The sequence below is a fragment of the Canis lupus genome, chromosome 36 (genome assembly GCF_011100685.1).
Source record: "Canis lupus familiaris isolate Mischka breed German Shepherd chromosome 36, alternate assembly UU_Cfam_GSD_1.0, whole genome shotgun sequence".
Classification (NCBI taxonomy): domain Eukaryota; kingdom Metazoa; phylum Chordata; class Mammalia; order Carnivora; family Canidae; genus Canis; species Canis lupus.
The window spans coordinates 19,197,256-19,215,578 of record NC_049257.1 but is presented as its reverse complement, the minus strand read 5'-3'; the positions used below and the strand labels follow the sequence as shown (position 1 = coordinate 19,215,578).

Below are 18,323 nucleotides of genomic sequence, written 5' to 3'. Positions count from 1 at the left end.
ATTCTTAATTGAATCTCAGAGCATTGGGTTGACTCTTAAAGGTAAAATCAGCTAGAGTTCCTGGGTAAAGTCAGAGAATTACAGTACATACTGATAAGGGGTTTTCATATTTTTAAAAGATAAAAATTGGTTGAAAGCTTTTTTCATGTATAGGAAGAAGAATCAAAAAGAACTGGAGAGAGATTATGCTGCTGGTAGGCGTTGACGTGTAATGTACTATGAGTTCTTTTGATCTGATAGCTCATGATAGGTTTAGTTGGTTACCATGGTTTCGTTTCATTTCCTGCAAACCTTGTGCTATTTGGAATAAGTGGAAAATAATGTTCTGAAATAATTTTTCAAAAATGTTTTTCTGCTTCTCTTAGTTAAGATGATGATCACTTTTGGGGAAGTTGTCTGGATGTAAGGGTAGGTGGTAACTCACATGACAACAATAGAATCTAGAAGCCTTGCAATATCAGAAAATTGATAATTGATAAAAAGACTAGCATAGGGGATCCCTGGGTGGCTCAGCGGTTTCGCGCCTGCCTTTGGCCCAGGGCGCGATCCTGGAGTCCCGGGATCGAGTCCCATGTCAGGCTCCCGGCATGGAGCCTGCTTCTCCCTCTGCCTGTGTCTTTGCCTCTCTCTCTCTATCATAAATAAATAAAAATAAATCTTAAAAAAAAAAAGGCTAGCATAATTTACTTAAACCTGTAATCACTTAACCATGTTATTAGTGCCATGAGCTTTTAAAAAATATTGGTATAATGATTCAGTTTATATGAAATACCTTCAGGTTAAGTATGCTTTAATAAAACTATAGAAAATAATTGATACGACACAGTAAGAAGTAGATAGCATAAGGCATTCCCTACTTGAAAAAAGTAGATATATTCCTAAAAATGGACTGCAAATTGAACCATATTGTAAATGTAGAAGCAGCTGTTTAAAGAGATGAGTTTTTTCCTATTATGTATACAGAAAACATTTAAAAACGTAGAAAAACAAAAAATAAACTTTTAATTTCACTACCCAGAGATAATCACAATTAAAGGTTGTAGTTTATAAAATTCTAGCACTTGCTAGGGTTTCATAAATCATAGAACCATCATAGGATGGTTATATGGCTTACATAACCATAAAATGGTTTCAATCAGGTATACTATTTTATGGTATATTTTTTCAGTTAGCTGTACATCAGGAACATTTTCCTTGTCAATAAAATATGTTTTCTATTTGAATTAATTCTTCATAAGGTCAAGTTTCACCTCCTTCAATTTTTTAAAACCCTGATAATTTTACTTACTGATTTTCACTTACTATACTTATTTAAATGTGAGTCCATCATAAACCTTTTTTTTGTTAATGTGCACTATAGAAAATATGTAAAACGCAGAAAAGTAAGACAAGAAAAATATTACCTATAGTCTAACTGTCCCAAAAATAAATAGTATTTTTATCTTTTTTTGAAGTATTTTTTATTGTTCCTTTGTTGCTGTTGTTTTTTAAATGTTGACCTGAAGATATTCTCCTGGGTGCTGGGGATACAAGGATGAACAAGACAGTCAAGATCCCTAGCCTTGTGGGGTTTACCAGGTAGTGAGACTGTTCAAATTTAACACAGTTGTCCCAACACGTACAGTTAAAACTGGAAGTGAGCCCTATGGAGGGAAAGTGTGAGGTGCTAAGACTATTTTAAGGAGAATCTGATCTAAGACCACAGAATTAGAGTCGAAGAAGGCTCTTCTGAGAAGGTGAAGTCCGACATGAGAACTAAAGGCTGCGTGCAAGTGAACTAAGATAAAAGAATGGGAGGGTGGGGAGAGAATGACAGAAGGAGCGTCCTGTGTGGTGGCTCTGTGCCTGAGCGGCAGACAGGAAGCTGGAGAGTGAAGGCGTGAGGCTTCCTGTCCGCCATGTTAAAGGAGTTTGCTCTTCATCCTAAGAGCCATGGGCAACTGGGCCAAGTTTTAAGCCAGGCTGTCATGTGACCGAAGTTTGAAATTTTTGTTAGCTTCAGTAGGAAAAACAGCCAGAGGAGGAATCACTAGCGTAGGCACAGAAGCTGGTTATATTTCTTCTTAGCGACCTGATCATGTCCATTGTCCTATAAACTCCTTAATGTATTATGTGCGCATCCATTTATTATATTTACTGAGCATGTTTTCTCTAGTTTTGTTGGTTTTGACCTAAAAAATATTTTAATTTTTCATGTTCATAAAATCAGTGAATCTTTTTCTTAATGACTGTCTCCATTTTCCCTTAGCTGAGAGAGTACTAACTCCATAAGAGATTTCAGAGCTAAATTTTAGGTTCTCTTCTGGGTTTTATGATGTATCTTACACATTTAACTTTTTAATCTCCCACTAATTTATTTTGGCATCATATGAGGTAAATATTTCCTAAACTATTCCATCTGTACTTTCTTCAAGATATTAATAGATGTCAGAGAAGTAAGGTAAGATAAATTTGGGAACTGGTGTATGCTATTTCCCTGTCTAGGAGATATTTTTAAGGCTCTGAGAAGTCTTACAGTAAAGCAAAATGAACACACATATACACCTACAAAACAAGAATTGTTTCAACTTTCTGTAAGTATTTTCCTAATGTTTTACCACAAATAGCACTTATTAATATGTCACAGAATACCATAAAAGACATAATTCTAAGTAAATTTATTTGCTAATTGCTAATCAGTGGTTCAAATTCTAAGGAGTCCTTTCTTTACCAACTGTGGAGATTATTTTTTTTTTTCAAGACTTATTTATTATTTACCTGAGAAAGAAAGCATGCAAGTGAGGAGAGTGGGAGAGGGTGAGAGAAACTCCAGCAGACTCCCCACCGAGCATGGAGCCCCAATGCGGAGCTCCATCCCACAACCCTTGATATCATGACCTGAGCCGAAATATCATGTTGGATGCTTTTTTTTTTTTTTTTAATTTATTTATTTATGATAGTAACAGAGGGAGAGAGAGAGGCAGAGACACAGGCAGAGAGAAGCAGGCCCCATGCACCGAGAGCCCGACGTGGGATTCGATCCCGGGTCTCCAGGATCGCGCCCTGGGCCAAAGGCAGGCGCCAAACCGCTGCGCCACCCAGGGATCCCTATCATGTTGGATGCTTAACTAAGCCACCCAGGCACCCCTGTGGGGGTTATTCTTTTTATTATTTTTTTTTTAAATAAGTATTTTTTTTTTAATTTATTTATTCAGAGAGAGAGAGACTGAGAGGCAGAGACACAGGCAGAGGGAGAAGCAGGCTCCATGCAGGGAGCCCGACGCGGGACTCGGTCCTGGGTCTCCAGGATCAGACCCCAGGCTGCAGGCGGCGCTAAACCGCTGCACCACCGGGGGTGCCCTGTGGGGGTTATTCTTAACATTATACTGACAGTAGTACTGTGGACCTTCATAAGCTTTTCAAAATTGAATTTTTTTTTCCTTTCCTTAAATCTTAGGGAGATGTAATCAGTCATGTAGACCAAGTATTGGTAATCTTTTTTCTGTAAAAGATCTAGTAGTAAATATTAAGGGCTTTGCAGGCCAATGAGAGTATTTTGTTATGTAGGTAGTTATATAGCCCCTTAAAATGTAATCATTTAATTAGCCATACGAAAACAGATAGTTGCCTGGATTTGGCCAGTGAGCTATATTGCTGGACCCTGTGTAGACTATTCTCTGTGTAACTGCTACTACATTTGGCAAATTTTTGACCTCCTTATGCATTCTGTAGTTGATACATACATTGGGTCATGGCCACTAGAAGATATTTATAGAATGTTAATACTTTTACTTTCACTTTGCTTTTGTTGTTCAAATATAATTTCTATTTATCAGTTATTTTATTTTATGTTATGTTATTTTATTTTAAAGATTTTATTTATTTATTCATGAGAGACAGAGAGGCAGAGAGGGAGAAGCGGAGGGAAAAGCAGGCTCCATGCAGGAAGCCCCATGTGGGACTCAATCCCAGGACCCCAGGATCACGCTCCCTGGGCTGAAGGCGGCGCTAAACCGCTGAGCCACCCGGGCTTCCCCTTATCAGTTATTTTAAAACCAATTATCAGTGATCTGAAAACTTATTCATACCATGACTCAAATTTGTCTAATTTTTATGTACCATGTCTTTTCTCTCCTGTGGGTCTACCTTTTTAGTTACCAATTTTTTTCTAATGTTGGCCTCCTATAACACTTTTTCATTCAGAAAGATCCAGGGCACCAGGGTGGCACAGTTGGTTAAGCATCTGACTCTTGATCTCAACTCAGGTCTTGATCTCAAGTTTATGAGTTCAAGCCCTCCCTGCCAAAAGATCCTACCAGCTTAAAATGCACATTTAGAAGGAAAGAGAAAGGTGGCAACCACAGTAGGGGAGCCTATGAGGCAAAGGAGCCTCTCCCACTGGCAAGCCAAGAAACTTAAACCTGTGACTTCTCTGGAATTTTTTTTGGGTATTGAATAAGTAAGTTCAATCCCCAGCAAAATAAATTATCATACTGTTGATCTTTACCATATTATAACAGATAAACGAAAGCATATTTTGGGGTGGTAGTATCCAGGTAGTGGAAGATATTTTAAGGACTTGCTGTTTGCATGTTATTTTAGCTCTTCATAGTATGAGTTCATAGTATGAATTTTTTTAAAAAAATGTATACTCTGCGGGGGCAGCCCAGGTGGCCCAGCGGTTTAGTGCTGCCTTCAGCCCAGGGTGTGATCCTGGAGACCTGGGATCGAGTCCCACGTTAGGCTCCCTGCATGGAGCCTGCTTCTCCCTCTGCCTGTGTCTCTGCCCCTCTCACACACTCTCTCTCTGTGTCTCTCATGAATAAATAAATAAAATCTTAAAAAAAAAAAAAAGTATGCTCTGGAAAACAGGACCTCAAATGAGAGGATCACCAAATAACAGAAATAAACGCAGACTATCTGTACAGTGAGGAATGAGAATTGGGATCAGGTTTGAGTATAAGTAACTGAAAAAGAAGTTACACTTCCTTATTCAAAAATAGAATATATTCTATATTCTAATTTTTCTCCTGCATTCAAGAAATCTTTTGAGGCTAGTGTGGCCTTTTTTTTTTTTTTTTTTAAGATTTTATTTATTTACTCATGAGAGACACAGAGACAGAGACACAGGCAGAGGGAGAAGCAGGCTCCATGCAAGGAGCCCGATGTGGGACTCGATCCTGGATCTCCAGGATCATACCCCAGGCTGCAGGCGGCGCTAAACCGCTGCGCCACTGGGGCTGCCCTAGTGTGGCCTTTTTTAACAAGTTAAGAGATGCAGACTAGTTCTATCCTCCTGTTGCTTTCCTGTATGTGGCTTCCAAGTTTATCTCATGGTGACACCAGACTTCATATCCACATTCCATTTTTTTTTTATTTTTTTTAAATTTTTTTTTATTTATTTATGATAGTCACACACAGAGAGAGAGAGGCAGAGACATAGGCAGAGGGAGAAGCAGGCTCCATGCACCGGGAGACTGACGTGGGATTCGATCCTGGGTCTCCAGGATCGCGCCCTGGGCCAAAGGCAGGCGCTAAACCGCTGCGCCACCCAGGGATCCCCATATCCACATTCCAGCTGATAAAGCAGAAGTGGTTAAGATTCATACCACTTCCAGTTAATACTCATTGGCTGCTCCTAAAAGCAAGGCAAAAGAAGCTGAGAAATGTGGTCTGCAGTTTAGGGAGCTAAGTTCACACCTGACAGGCAAAAGGGCCTATTATGGTGGAAGATACTGAAAGACCATCTGTCTCTGATGCAGACGGGTAAGATGAGTTTTTGTCAGATTGTATCTTATTTAGAGGCAGGTTGTTCATTTTGAGAAATAGTAAAAGCTGGATTTCCTTTCCTTCTGCCCCTCCCCCCTGCCCTTTCCGCCACATATCTCCTTTTATTGATAGTCTCAGAAGAGAATAGTTTATCATCAGTTCAGAGGAGCCTGTTCTCTCTAGGTTGCCCGAGCTATCTCGTCTAGTAAGCTTTCAGTTCCACTGTAGTTATTTGTGTGTGTGTGTGTTTTTTTATCAAGTTATGTGGGTTTTTTTCTTTCCAAAATAGAAGTACATAACATCTCTAGATAGCCACTGGATAGTATGGGAGAGGAGGAATATTTTTTATTCTATGGAGCTGAACTTTGGAGTGTTTTAATTTTTTTTTATTCTCCTACCAATCGAACTAACATATCTTAGAAATGTCTGGAAAAAAATTCAGAAATAGATACATGTATATCTCTCATACACACACTCTTACCCCACCACACATAGATTTCTTTCTCTAAAGATAATTTTGTTAGGATCCTAAGATGATATTGATCTTCCATCATTTATCCTGACAATATGCTTCCATCCTGCCAAAATACAGAAGAATGAATGCAGATTATAAGTACAAAATAATAATAATTCTTATTGAATAATAATTCAATAAGTATACAAAGTGATTAAGGTATTTATTTCAAGAGCTATCTTTCCATTCTCCAATTTCAGTGGATTTCAGGAACTGGAACATCCATTTTGAGTAAAAAAGATTCTTTGAATTAAGCACAAAGTTCCAAATAATTATCCAACTTTTTGTAGTCAGATTTTGCCAAAACACAGATTTCAGAATTTCATAACATACCAATTTTAGAATTTGCCAGATTATATCAATGGAAAATGGGAAAAGAAAATATCTTTCTTTGCTTTTCTCTTCCCTCTTCTATATTTTCATATTTATTTATAAATCGTTTTACTAAAGTATATCTGTGATTTGAATGTTGATGTGACATTTATAATGTAGATAAAATATGATTTATACCATTAGATATTATATATGGCAGATGATATACATTAAACTATAACTAGTTGTGCCTGACAGTTGACCAACAAATACAAGTTTTAAAGATTTATTGATGAGCAGAATTAAGTACAGTGATGTTAAAAGCAGATATATATTAAATTTCTCCACTTACCTAATTAAACTGCAGTCCCTGTGCCAGCCAAATGACACTTTACAACAAAGTTTAGAAAGAGATGTTAAGTAGGTGACAATATGTCTTGAAAACAGAGGAAATCAAGTATGTACTTATGATTGGGAAGAAGGAAGAGGACACAGATGAAGATGTGAAGGAAAGAGGTGTGTGGTTTTTTCTTTTACCAACTTAATTTTTGTTAATATAGAGGGAAGTTAATGAGTTACATAGCAGTATCCAGTTCTATCTCAGGAATATAAACCGGGTTCTTTATACCCTACTGGGGTGGGCATGCAAAAATGAATGAATCAATGAATGATTTTGTCTCAATGGGTTGTCTTTTTGGTATTCCTAATCTACACCACATTTTCCTGAACTACGTGTATGTACACATATGTGTATTTTTTTTAACTCTCCTAACTTTCCAGTGTTGATTAAGTAATTGCTTACTTTGTGTATGTTGTTATCAGATTTCTAGAACTCTTTCATATTGCATGACAAAACTCTACCCATTTAAGGATGACTCTCCCCACCCCACTATTTGCCACCCCCCAGCTGCTGGCAACCACCAATCTCCTTTCTGTTTCTCTGAGTTTGCTTACTTTAGTTAACTCATGTAAGTAGAATTGTGCAGCATTTGCCTTTTTGTATTTGGCTCAGATTTTTTTTTAATCCTTCCATCCTTTGATGGACATTGAAGTTGCTTTCACAGCTTGCCTATTGTGAATAATGCTGTAGTGTTCATGGATGTGCAAATATCTCTTGGAAGTCTGTTTTTAGTTCTTTTGGACATATACCCAAAAGTGGGATTGCTAGGTCATGTGGTAGTTCTATTTTTAATTTCTTGAACTCCATACCATTTTCCATAGTGGTTGCATCATTTACAATCCTACCAACATTGCACAAGGGTTCCAATTTATCCACATACTCACCAACCCTTGTCATTTTGTTTTATTGATAGTGCCATCCTAACAGGTATAAGGTGATATCTCATTGTGTTTTTGATTTGTGTCTCTCTCTGATTAGTAAAGTTGAACATCTTTTCATATGCTTGTTGGCTATTTGTTTATCTTCCTTGGAAAACTGTTCAAGTCCTTTGTTTAATCAGGTCATTTTAAAATTACACTGCATGGGTTCTTTTTATATTCTGGATATTAACCCCTTATTTGATATGCAGTTTGCAAGTATTTTTCTCCCCTTCCATAAGGCTACCTTTTCACTCTATTGATTGCTTCCTTTTCTGTGCAGATGTTTTTAAGTTTGATGTAGTCCCCTTTGTTTATTTTTGTTTTTGTTACTTTTGATGTTAAAGGCGAGAAATTGTGGCCTGTTCCACTGTCTTGAAGCTTTCCCCTATGTTTTCTTACAGAGGCTATATAGTTTCAGGTCTTACATTTAGGTCTTTAATCCATTTTGGGTATATGGTATAAGATACAGGTTCATTTTCATTCTTTTGCATGTGGATATCCAGTTTTCCCAGCACCATTTATTTGTTGAAAAGACTGTCTTTGCCCCATTGTTTGACAAAGATTGTTTGACATAGATGAGGGTTTATTTCTGGGCTCTTTATTCTCTTGCATTTGCCTGTATGTATGTCTTTAGTGTGACTAAGTGCTTATTTATTTTGTTGATATTTTTTGACAAACTGACATTTAATTTCATTGATTTTCAGTCATTTTTATTTCTTTATTTTAATCTTTGTTCTGGTCTTTATTTCCTTCCTTTTATTAACTTTGAATTTAGTTTTTTTTTTTTTTCCTAATTCTTTGAGATGTAAAGTCAGGTTGTTGATTTCTTTTTTAATTTAGGTGTCTTCTATAAACTTTTCTCTTAGTACTTGGTGTTTTAGTTGTTATTTGTCTCAAAATATTTTCTGATTTCCCTTGTGATTTCTTCTTTGACCCATTGGTTATTTGTATGTTGTTCCATTTCCAAATACTTGTGAATTGTCCTATTTTCCTACTGCTGTTGACTTATAGTTTCATTCCATTGTGATTGGAAAAAATACTTAGTATGATTCCATCTTCTTAAATTTGTCAAGATTTCTTTTGTGCACTAGCATGTAATATATCCTGAAGAATATTCTCTGTGTGCTTAAGAAGAACATGTATTCTGCTTTTGTTGAGTAGGTGTTCTGTGTGTGTGTGTTAGGTGCTGTCAGTCTGTAGTGCTGTTCAGGTCCTCCCTTGCCTTATTACTGTCTGGTTTTTCTGTCCATTATTGAAATCTTTTACTAACACAGTGTTACTGTTTATTTCTCCCTTCAATTCTGTGAATGTTTGCTTCATACATTTGGGTGCCCTTGTGTTAGGAACATATATACTTTTAAAAAAAAGATTTTATTTATTTATTCATGAGAGACAGAGAGAGAGAGAGAGAGAGAGCACGGGCGAGAGAGGCAGAGACACAGGCAGAGGGAGAAGCAGGCTCCCTACAGGGAGCCGGAGGTGGGACTCCATCTGGGTCTCCAGGATCACGCCCTGGGCTGAAGGCGGCGCTAAACAGCTGAGCCACCCGGACTGCCCATGTATGCTTTTTATAGGCACTCATTATCTTTTGATTGGGGAGTTCAACCCATTTACATTTCAATCAATTACTGATTGGGAAGAACTTACTCTTGCCACATTGTTAATTGTTTTCTCTGTCTTACAACTATTTTGTTTCTGTTTTTCTCTCTTGCTGCCTTCCTTCATGTTTCATTAATGTTTTTGGTCAGGCATGCTTTGGTTCCTTTTTCATTTTCTTCTGTGTGTTTTGGTATTTGTGGTTACCATGAGGCTTATATGAAACATCTTATAAGGCTGATAAAACTTAACTTCAGGTATATGCAAAAAAGCTCTTTTATATCTCATCACCTCCATTTATGTTACTGATTTCACAAACTACATCTTTACATATTGTGTGTCTGTTAACATAGTGTTATATTTATTTTTATGCTTTTGTCTTTTAAATTCATATCAAAATTGATAGTGCTTTATGCATCACTGTTACAGTATTACAGCATTCTGTATTTGTATAGTTACATTTACAGCAAGCTTCATATTTTCATATGCTTTCATGTTGCTGTCTAGTGTCCTTTAGTTTCAACTTGAGGTCTTTAACATTTATTATAAAGCAGGTCTAGTGATTGTGAACTCCTTCAGCTTTTGTTTATCTGGGAAAGTATTTATTTCTCCTTCATTTTTGAAGGACATTTTTACCAGAAGTAGTATTCTCAGTGGCAGTATTTTTTTTTCTTTCAGCGATTTGAATATATCACCCCATTCTCACTGACCTGTAAAGTTTCTCTGAGAAAGCCACTGAGAGTATCATGGAAGCTCTCCTGTACATGATGAGCTGTTTTTCTTATGCTGCTCTTTTTTTTTTTTTTTTTCTTATGCTGCTCTTAATATTCTTTGTCTTTGACTTTTGACGCTTTGATTATGATGTATCTTGGTATGAATCTCTTTTAGGTTCATCCTGGTTGGAGGTCTTTGAATTTCTTGAATTTGAGTGTTCATTTCCTTTCTCTGATATGGAACATTTTCAGTCATTGTTTATTCAAATAAGTTCTCTGTCCCTTTCTCTTCTGATTTCTGTAATGTATTTAGTGGTCCATTTGATGATCTACCATTAGTCTCTTAGGAGCTTTACTTCATTCTTTTTGTCTCTTTGTTCATGTTTCAGTAATTTCAATTGACTTGTCTTCAATTTTACTGACTCTTTTGCTTATTCAAATCTGATGCTGAACCTTTTTTGAAATCGAATAAATTTGACATGTAATGTTGTATAAATTTGAAGTGTATTATTTTGATACATTTATATATTGTGATATAATTGCCATGGTAGTGATATTTATCACATTATATCAGTACAGTACAGTGCAGTAGATCTCTATGGCTTTATTTAGTACTCATTACAGATTTGAGGATTTTTTTTTTTTAAGATTTTATTTTATTATTTATTCATGAGAGACACAGAGAGGCAGAGACAGGCAGAGGGAGAAGCAGGCTCCATGCAGGGAGCCCGACATGGGACTTGATCCCCAGTCTCCAGGATCAGGCCCTGGCCTGAAGGTGGGGCTAAACCGCTGAGCCACCTGGGCTGCCCTCATTACAGATTTGTACCTTTAAACACTGTGGGTCTTATCCCCTGCTCTTTATCCCTTGGTAACCACTATTTGACTATGTTTTTACAGGTTTGAATTTTTTAGATTCCATATGTAGGTGATATCATACAACATTTATCTCTCTAACTTATCTCACTTAGTGCAATGTGCTCAAGGTTTATCCAGGTTGTCACAAATGGCAGGATATCCTTCTTTATCGTGGCTGGATAATATTCGACTGTGTATATGTACCACATCTTTCTTATCCATGCATCCATTGATGGATATTTGGGTTGTTTCTGTATTTTGGCTATTGTGAATAATGTGATCAATGTGAAAGTGCATATATCTCATTAAGATCCTGTTTTCACTTCTTTGGGGTATATATCATGAAGTAGAATTGCTGCATTGTACAGTAGATCTATTTTTAATTTTTAAAAACAGATTGTATTTATTCGTGAGAGACACAGAGAGGTGAGACATAGGTAGAGGGAGAAACAGCCACCCAGGTGCCCCTCTATTTTTAATTTTGAGGACCCTCCATGTTTTTATAGTGGTTGGACCAATTTACATTCTCCCCACATTCTTGCCAGCACTTGGTCTTGTCTTCTTGATAGCAACCATCCTACAAGGTGTGGTTTTTTATTTGCATTTCTTTGATGGTTAGTGATATTGAACATCTTTTCATCTGCCTATTGGCCATTTTCATGTCCTCTTTGGAAAAATTAGTTTAGTTCTTCTGCCCATTTTTAAGTTGTATTATTTGGGTTTTGTGGGGATTTGTTGTTGTTAAGTTTTATGAATTCTTTATATATTTTGAATATTAACCCGTTATTCAGTAGGTGGTTTGCAGAAATTTTCTCCTGTTCTGTAGGTTGTCTTTTCATTTTGTTAATTATTTCTTTTGCTGTATAAAGCTTTTGAAATTGATGTAGTCCCTTTTGTTTTGCTTTGGTGGTTTAGGCATTTGGTGTCATGTCCAAAAAGTCATTGCCAAGACCAATATCAATGAGCTTCTTCCCTATGTTTTTTTCCTAGAAGTTTATAGTATCAGTTTTTATGTTTAAGTCTCTGGTCCATTTTGAGTTAATTTTTGTTAGTCATGTGAATTAGAGGTCTAATCTCATTGTTCTGTATGTATTTCTCCAGTTTTCTCAGCATCATTTTTGTTACAGAGACTGCCCTTTCCCCAATTGATTATTCATGGATCCCTTGTTGAATATTAGTTGACCAAATTTTTCTAATTATTCTGTAGCTCCAGAATTTCTGTTTGGTTCTCTTTAAAAGGTTTATGTCTCTCCTATTGATATTCTCATTTTGTTCACGCATCATTTTCCCGACTTTATTTCATTTAATTGTCGTGCTCCCTTTAGATCATTGAGCTTCTTTAAGAAAATTATTTTTAATTCTTTGTTGTGTAATTAACAGATCTGTGTTTCTTTGGGGTTGGTTTCTGGGAATTTATTTTGTTTCATTGATTGAAACATGTTTCCCAGGTTCTTCATGTGGTTTGTGGGTTTTTTCCCTGAGTTTTTTTGCATTTGTAAATATAGCCACTTCTTCTGATCTTTACAGACAGGCTTCATATGAACGAAGACCTTCACTGATCAGCACAGGTATAGATTTTGGAGGCCTCTGACACCTCTTGGGAAGTGTGACTTCTCAGAGCTATATGTACATGATTTCTCAATTAAAGAGGTTTGCCAGTTTCTTTTTCAGGATCTTGTAATCTTTTGTACCAGCTGGTATCTGTCTATGGTACCGCAGGGTCTTGGGTGCTACAGGAGCAAGCTGCCCTGTTTCTCCTGTTCTCATTAGCCTCCAGGCATCTGAAGTATACTAGCTTCCTGCAAGCTTCCCAAACCAGGCAAGAGAAATACCATTCCCTTGGGAAACTCCCTGAAAAGCCAGAACGTTAGATATATGCCCCACCCCTCTCCCTCCTTCCCAAGGGAGAAGCAACAAGTTGGGCACCTCCTCCCAATTGCACCAAGCCATGCCAGCCCATCTGTGACAACGGCAGGCTCTCTGATGCTACAGCAAGCTGCTCCCATTTTCCCTTGCCTTCAGAATCCCCCGGGCATCCAAACTATGCCAATTACCTTAGCATTCCGAATCAGGTGAGCTTAGTAACCAGTCCCTCAGGCAGCCCTCCAAAATGCCAGAATGTTGGACACATGTTCCACTCTTTTTCCTCCTCCCACCCTTAGGGAAGAAGCCACAAGCCAAACTGAACTATGTTGTCTTGGGGGGCGGGGGCGGGTGGGCAGTCATAGATAAAATGAAATAGCCCTTCTTATCTGTTCCAGTGAGGCTTTTCTTGGCTTTGCGCTTGCCTGGTGGTACTGCAGTTTCTTAAATGGGTTCTGGAGTTTTCATAAAAGAATTTTATTCCATGTGTCTTTAATTCAATGGTTCTGTGGAGGAAAAAGGGCTGGAACTTCCTATTCATCCACCTTGCTCTTAGATATCTTTTATATACATTACCTTTATCTTATTAAGTATACTGAATATACTGAGTGTTTCTTCTGGTGTATCCTTCCATCCTTCCATCCCTACCCCCTTGACTTGTCCTGTCTTTCCTGAGGCTAGTAGAACAGATCTCCTATGAATGTCTCATGATGTTCTGAGGCTAAAATAGCTGCCCTATGGCTCTTGTCATTGTTCTGAGTGCATGTTTCTCCCTCCCGCTCCTCATCTGCTCATTTCAGACAATTGTGTTAGCTTTTGGCCCTGCTTCTGTTCTCAATTGTAGTCATTTTCCAAGCTACAGATTGACTCATTCTGCTAGGTCTTTCAAAATTTTTCTTCAGAGTTCCATTAGATATTTGCTGCCAGGTTTTTAGGATCACTTAGAAATCTATTCATGACTCAGGTGTTTTTATTTTTAGGGATGGTACCTAATGTGCAAGATGATATCTGAATTTCTATTGAATACATTTGTGCCTGGTACTGTTGATCACATGGTTATTCATTTATTTTGGAAAAAGATCTTCACATGTTCTCAGAGTGTACGTAAGAACAAGTGACCACCTCCAGTGGTCTTTCTCCAGGGGACATCTGCTTACATGTCGGTCTTTACAAATGAATTGAAGTCCCCCAGGGCAGGAACTAAGTCTTGGTTTCTGTGAACCTTGTGCACTACTTGGTATATACTGGGCTTATTTGATAAAATTGCATTGGAGAATTACCAAAGAATGCCTCCCTGTAACATCCTACTACACAGTTCTTTGTGTGAGTAGAAACTAAAGAACCATTTTTCATTCTATTTATTGATCTTATCTAAGAATCTCTTAAGTGAAAAAAAAAAAGAAGAATCTCTTAAGTGGTCAGGTATTCATGATTCTTTTGCCATGTTCCTCTAAAAGATACATATCCAATTATTGGGCTTCTGATGGTGATCTTTTTGACCCTGTGGTTTTAAATCAGCAAATATGGTTAGTGATTCAGAATGTGGCTTTGCAGTCAGACAGATATATTCATACTAGATATATTCATACTCTGGTACCAGCATTTTCTGTAAAACTTTGGGCAAATTACTTACCTCTCTTAAGTATCAGTTTCCTTATCAATAAAATGAGGATGTAATAATGCTTCATACTATTAGAAGCGAAGGCATGCATAGTGGCTAGCACAGAACACTCAAAAATATTAAATAGTATTATAAAAATAAACACACATGGAGTGCTTGAGTGGCACAGTAAAGTGTTTGACACTCAGTTTCTGCTCAGAGTCATGAGATTGAGTCCCACACAGAGCTTTGTGCTTAGCGCGGAGTCTGCTTAAGACTCCTCTCTCTCGGGGCAACCCTGGTGGCTCAGAGGTTTGGTGCTGCCTTCCGCCCAGGGATGATCCTGGGGACCCGGGACCAAGTCCCACATTGGGCTCCCTGTGTGGGGCCTGCTTCTCCCTCTGCCTGTGTCTCTGCCTCTCTCTCTCTCTCTGTGTCTCATGAATAAATAAATAAAATCTTTTAAAAAAAAAAAAAAAAAGACTCCTCTCTCTCTCATTCACTCACTCTCTCTCTCTGCCCTTTCCCCCAGCTTATGCATGCATGCTGTGCTCTCTCAAATCAATAATCTTTTTTAAAAAAAATGAACAGATTTTCATTCATTTCATTCATTCATTTCAAAATGAACAGAATGAATAGATATGTTGTGTATTACATTTTAAGCTTTTTGCTTATTAGCCATTAAAAGTCAGTGATTTGCAACCATGGCTATGTTGATAATTCTTTGTTTCCAACTACAGGTTGATTATATTTGGTGGTTACATCTTAATTAGATGTAATTACCTATTTAAGAACAACTCCAGAAACAAAAAAGCAATTACAAATTTCATTTATTGCTTTTCTACAGCCCTAATTCTTGATCTAGTTGCAGTTAAAATCCAATGAGAGCAGTATCTATCAGTTTAAAAGTGATGGTTTATATAATCTGAGACATCCAAACACAAAAAGAATATATGCTGTATGATTCCATTTACATAAAGTATAGAAAATTATGGTTCCAGAAAGACGATAAGTGGTTGAATAGAATAAGGGACAAAAGGATAGGCTACAAAAGAACATGAGGATACTTTGGGGGTGTTGGAAATGTTCTGAATCTTGACTGTGATAGTATCTGTCAAAACTCATTAAATTATGCACTTCAAATGGATGCAAGTTTGTTGAATATAAATTATACATTAAGAAATTGATTTTTAAGTGATACATTTTATTTAGTAATTTCTGATTGTTAATGACCACTAGATCATAAACGTAAAGATATATATTTAATCAAATTTAGGCTTACCTCCACTCATCTACAGTAACATCCTACTTAGCTGAAAATCAGATTATTGGCAGCTTCAGGTCTTAGAAATATAGCTAGGAGGCTGGAAATCAGGGGAAATGCCTTTGAATGGCTACATAGCTGCCACGGAGCCCATGTGTTGATTGCAAAGGAATAATAGTCAGTAATTCCCATTAGAATATTTAATATAGTTTGATATAAAATATTAGTAAAGCCTTATATCTTTTCCCCAAGCTTACAGCCAATAAAAAGTAGCAAATTAGAAGGTGAACACAGGTGGTACCCTGCAAAGAGGATTTAAAAATATAAAACTAGATTCAAGAACCAAAGTTCAATGATTGGGGGCAATGTAGATCCAGGAAAAGGCTAACTCAGTACAAGCCTGTGGGATATTTCTGTATTCAAACACTAAGATTTTAGTCATATATTCATGATAATGAACCTTAATATTTAAGAAAATATTAAATCGTGTTAATTATTAATAACTTTAATATTTAAAATGTTAAATCATAGTCCATGTGTGATACTTAGAATTGTATAATTTATACAGAAAGAATTAAATAAAACATTTTGTGGTTTAAGAGAATTAATAGTAGGAATCTGAAAAGCATATATATAGAATGTGTGGGTATGTTTATGCACTTATGTATATATGTATACTGTTCTACAAATACTCACATACATATGTAGCTCTGTGCTCTTGTAAACTTCTATTGTAGTGTGACTTTTTATCCTGAAGTAGTAGAGTGATGAAAATAAGATTTTAATGAGCTGTTAGTGGGACTGATTACTAGCTCTTGAATAAGCCAGAACTTTTTTTTTTTTTTTTTTGGAGGTTTTATTTGAATTTAGAAATAGTGAAAGGGGCTATAAGAGAAAGGAGGGAAACTGAGTGGGAATTAAGCCAAATCTGTTGTTAATTGTACAAATGTGCTGATTGGTTTTGGACCTATCCTTATTTTAAAAAGATTAAAATGTGTGTATAATACTCTTCTGTGTAAGCACATCCATTTATTTATTGGCTGGACATACTATTGTTTCTTTGATTTGCTGGTAAAATGAAACAAGGTGTGAAAAATGATTATAATTGGTTCACTGCATTAGAAGGGTTGGTTTTTATTTATTCCCAGTTATCAATATGGAAAACATCACAGTTCTATACATGACAAACACTATATCATGATAATTATCACATCTTTTTTAGTTATGCCTAACAAAATTAGTAATCTGCTTATATTTTGGTAATTCTACGTTACATGTATTTTTTCGAGTTTTGTTGTTGTTACATTCAGCTGACCAACTTAGGGGAAAGCATTAACAGACCCTTTATTAATTCTATTCAACAGCCACTTAGGGTCTAATATGTCCCAAGTACTATGCCAATCTCCTTTGCTTTCAAAGTAAAACTAATAACTGATTCTCAAGAGCTCAGGACTTGATAAAGTATTTGAACTATTTCTTATGGACAGTAATGAACCATTAACAATTTTCAGAAGGAAAAGTAGTGTGATAAGATCTCTTCTGGAACAAACTCAGGGCTGTAGGCAGAATGGGTGGTTTGTGTAGATTCAGAAAGATCATTCAATAAAGAAAAGTTTAAATTTAGAGGGAGATTGAAGAATCTCAGATAAATGAAAGGGTAGGCAGGGTTGCCTACGTGGGTGATGGGTCCATTAAGGGATGTTGGAGAAGGAATGGTTTTCATTTCTTTTTTTTTTTTTTTTAAGATTTTATTTATTTATTCCTGAGAGATACAGAGAGAGAGAGAGGCAGAGACAAAGGCAGAGGGAGAAGCAGGCTCCATGCAGGGAGCCTGATGTGGGACTCGATCCTGGGACTCCAGGATCACACCCTGAGCCGAAGGCAGGTGCTCAACAGCTGAGCCACTCAGGCGTCTCAGGAATGGTTTTCTGAAGAGGGAGAAGAGATGACAGGATGGATTAGTTTGGTTGGGGACCTGCTGATCTGGCAATGCGTAGAAATACTGGGGAGCACAGTACAGTTGGGCTAGGAGGCTTTCCAGAAAGACACTATAAAGCAGCTGATGCTAATGCAGAAAAAGAACCATTTTACTTTAAACAGTGGGTTGAATTTTTTTAATTTTGTATTGTTTGGAGCTTCAGCGTTGTTTTTATTAGCCTATTTTACTGTTTTGAAATTTGAATGTCTTTGTTATTGCATTGATAACATGAGGGAGTTGAATTAGACTAGTGTTTCCTAGACTTCAAGCCATATAGGAATTACCTCAGGATCTTGTTATCAATGCAGATTTTGAATCTGATGGTCTGGGGTAGAGACTGGGGGCCTAGGTTTCCAACAGTAGTAACAAAGAATTAGATAATCACAAAGGTCTCTTGTCTCTTCAGAGTCTCATCTTTCAGACTTAAGATTTTTGTAAAATAAGACAGAATTCTTATAATTTACTCATTCAACATACACTTTTATTTCATGATTGGTAGATGAACCATAGCTATAGATAAAGTTTACCAAAGCATAGAATTAATTAATAGCTCTGTC

The 18,323-nt window shown here is 36.8% G+C and overlaps 1 protein-coding gene across 8 annotated transcripts in view; it reads left to right on the top strand.

Annotated features, from left to right (window-relative positions):
- Positions 1–18,323, top strand: part of CHN1 (chimerin 1) — a 205,298-nt gene that overhangs the window by 97,712 nt on the left and 89,263 nt on the right. Inside the window, exon 1 of one of the 8 annotated variants that reach the window (XM_038584900.1) lies at positions 5,687–5,745. The exons of the other annotated variants lie outside the window; for them this stretch is intronic. Coding sequence (XP_038440828.1) covers positions 5,702–5,745 — 44 coding nt within the window. The 5' untranslated portion in view covers positions 5,687–5,701. Of the gene's footprint in view, positions 1–5,686; positions 5,746–18,323 lie in introns of those variants that run through there. 8 annotated transcript variants of the gene reach the window in all.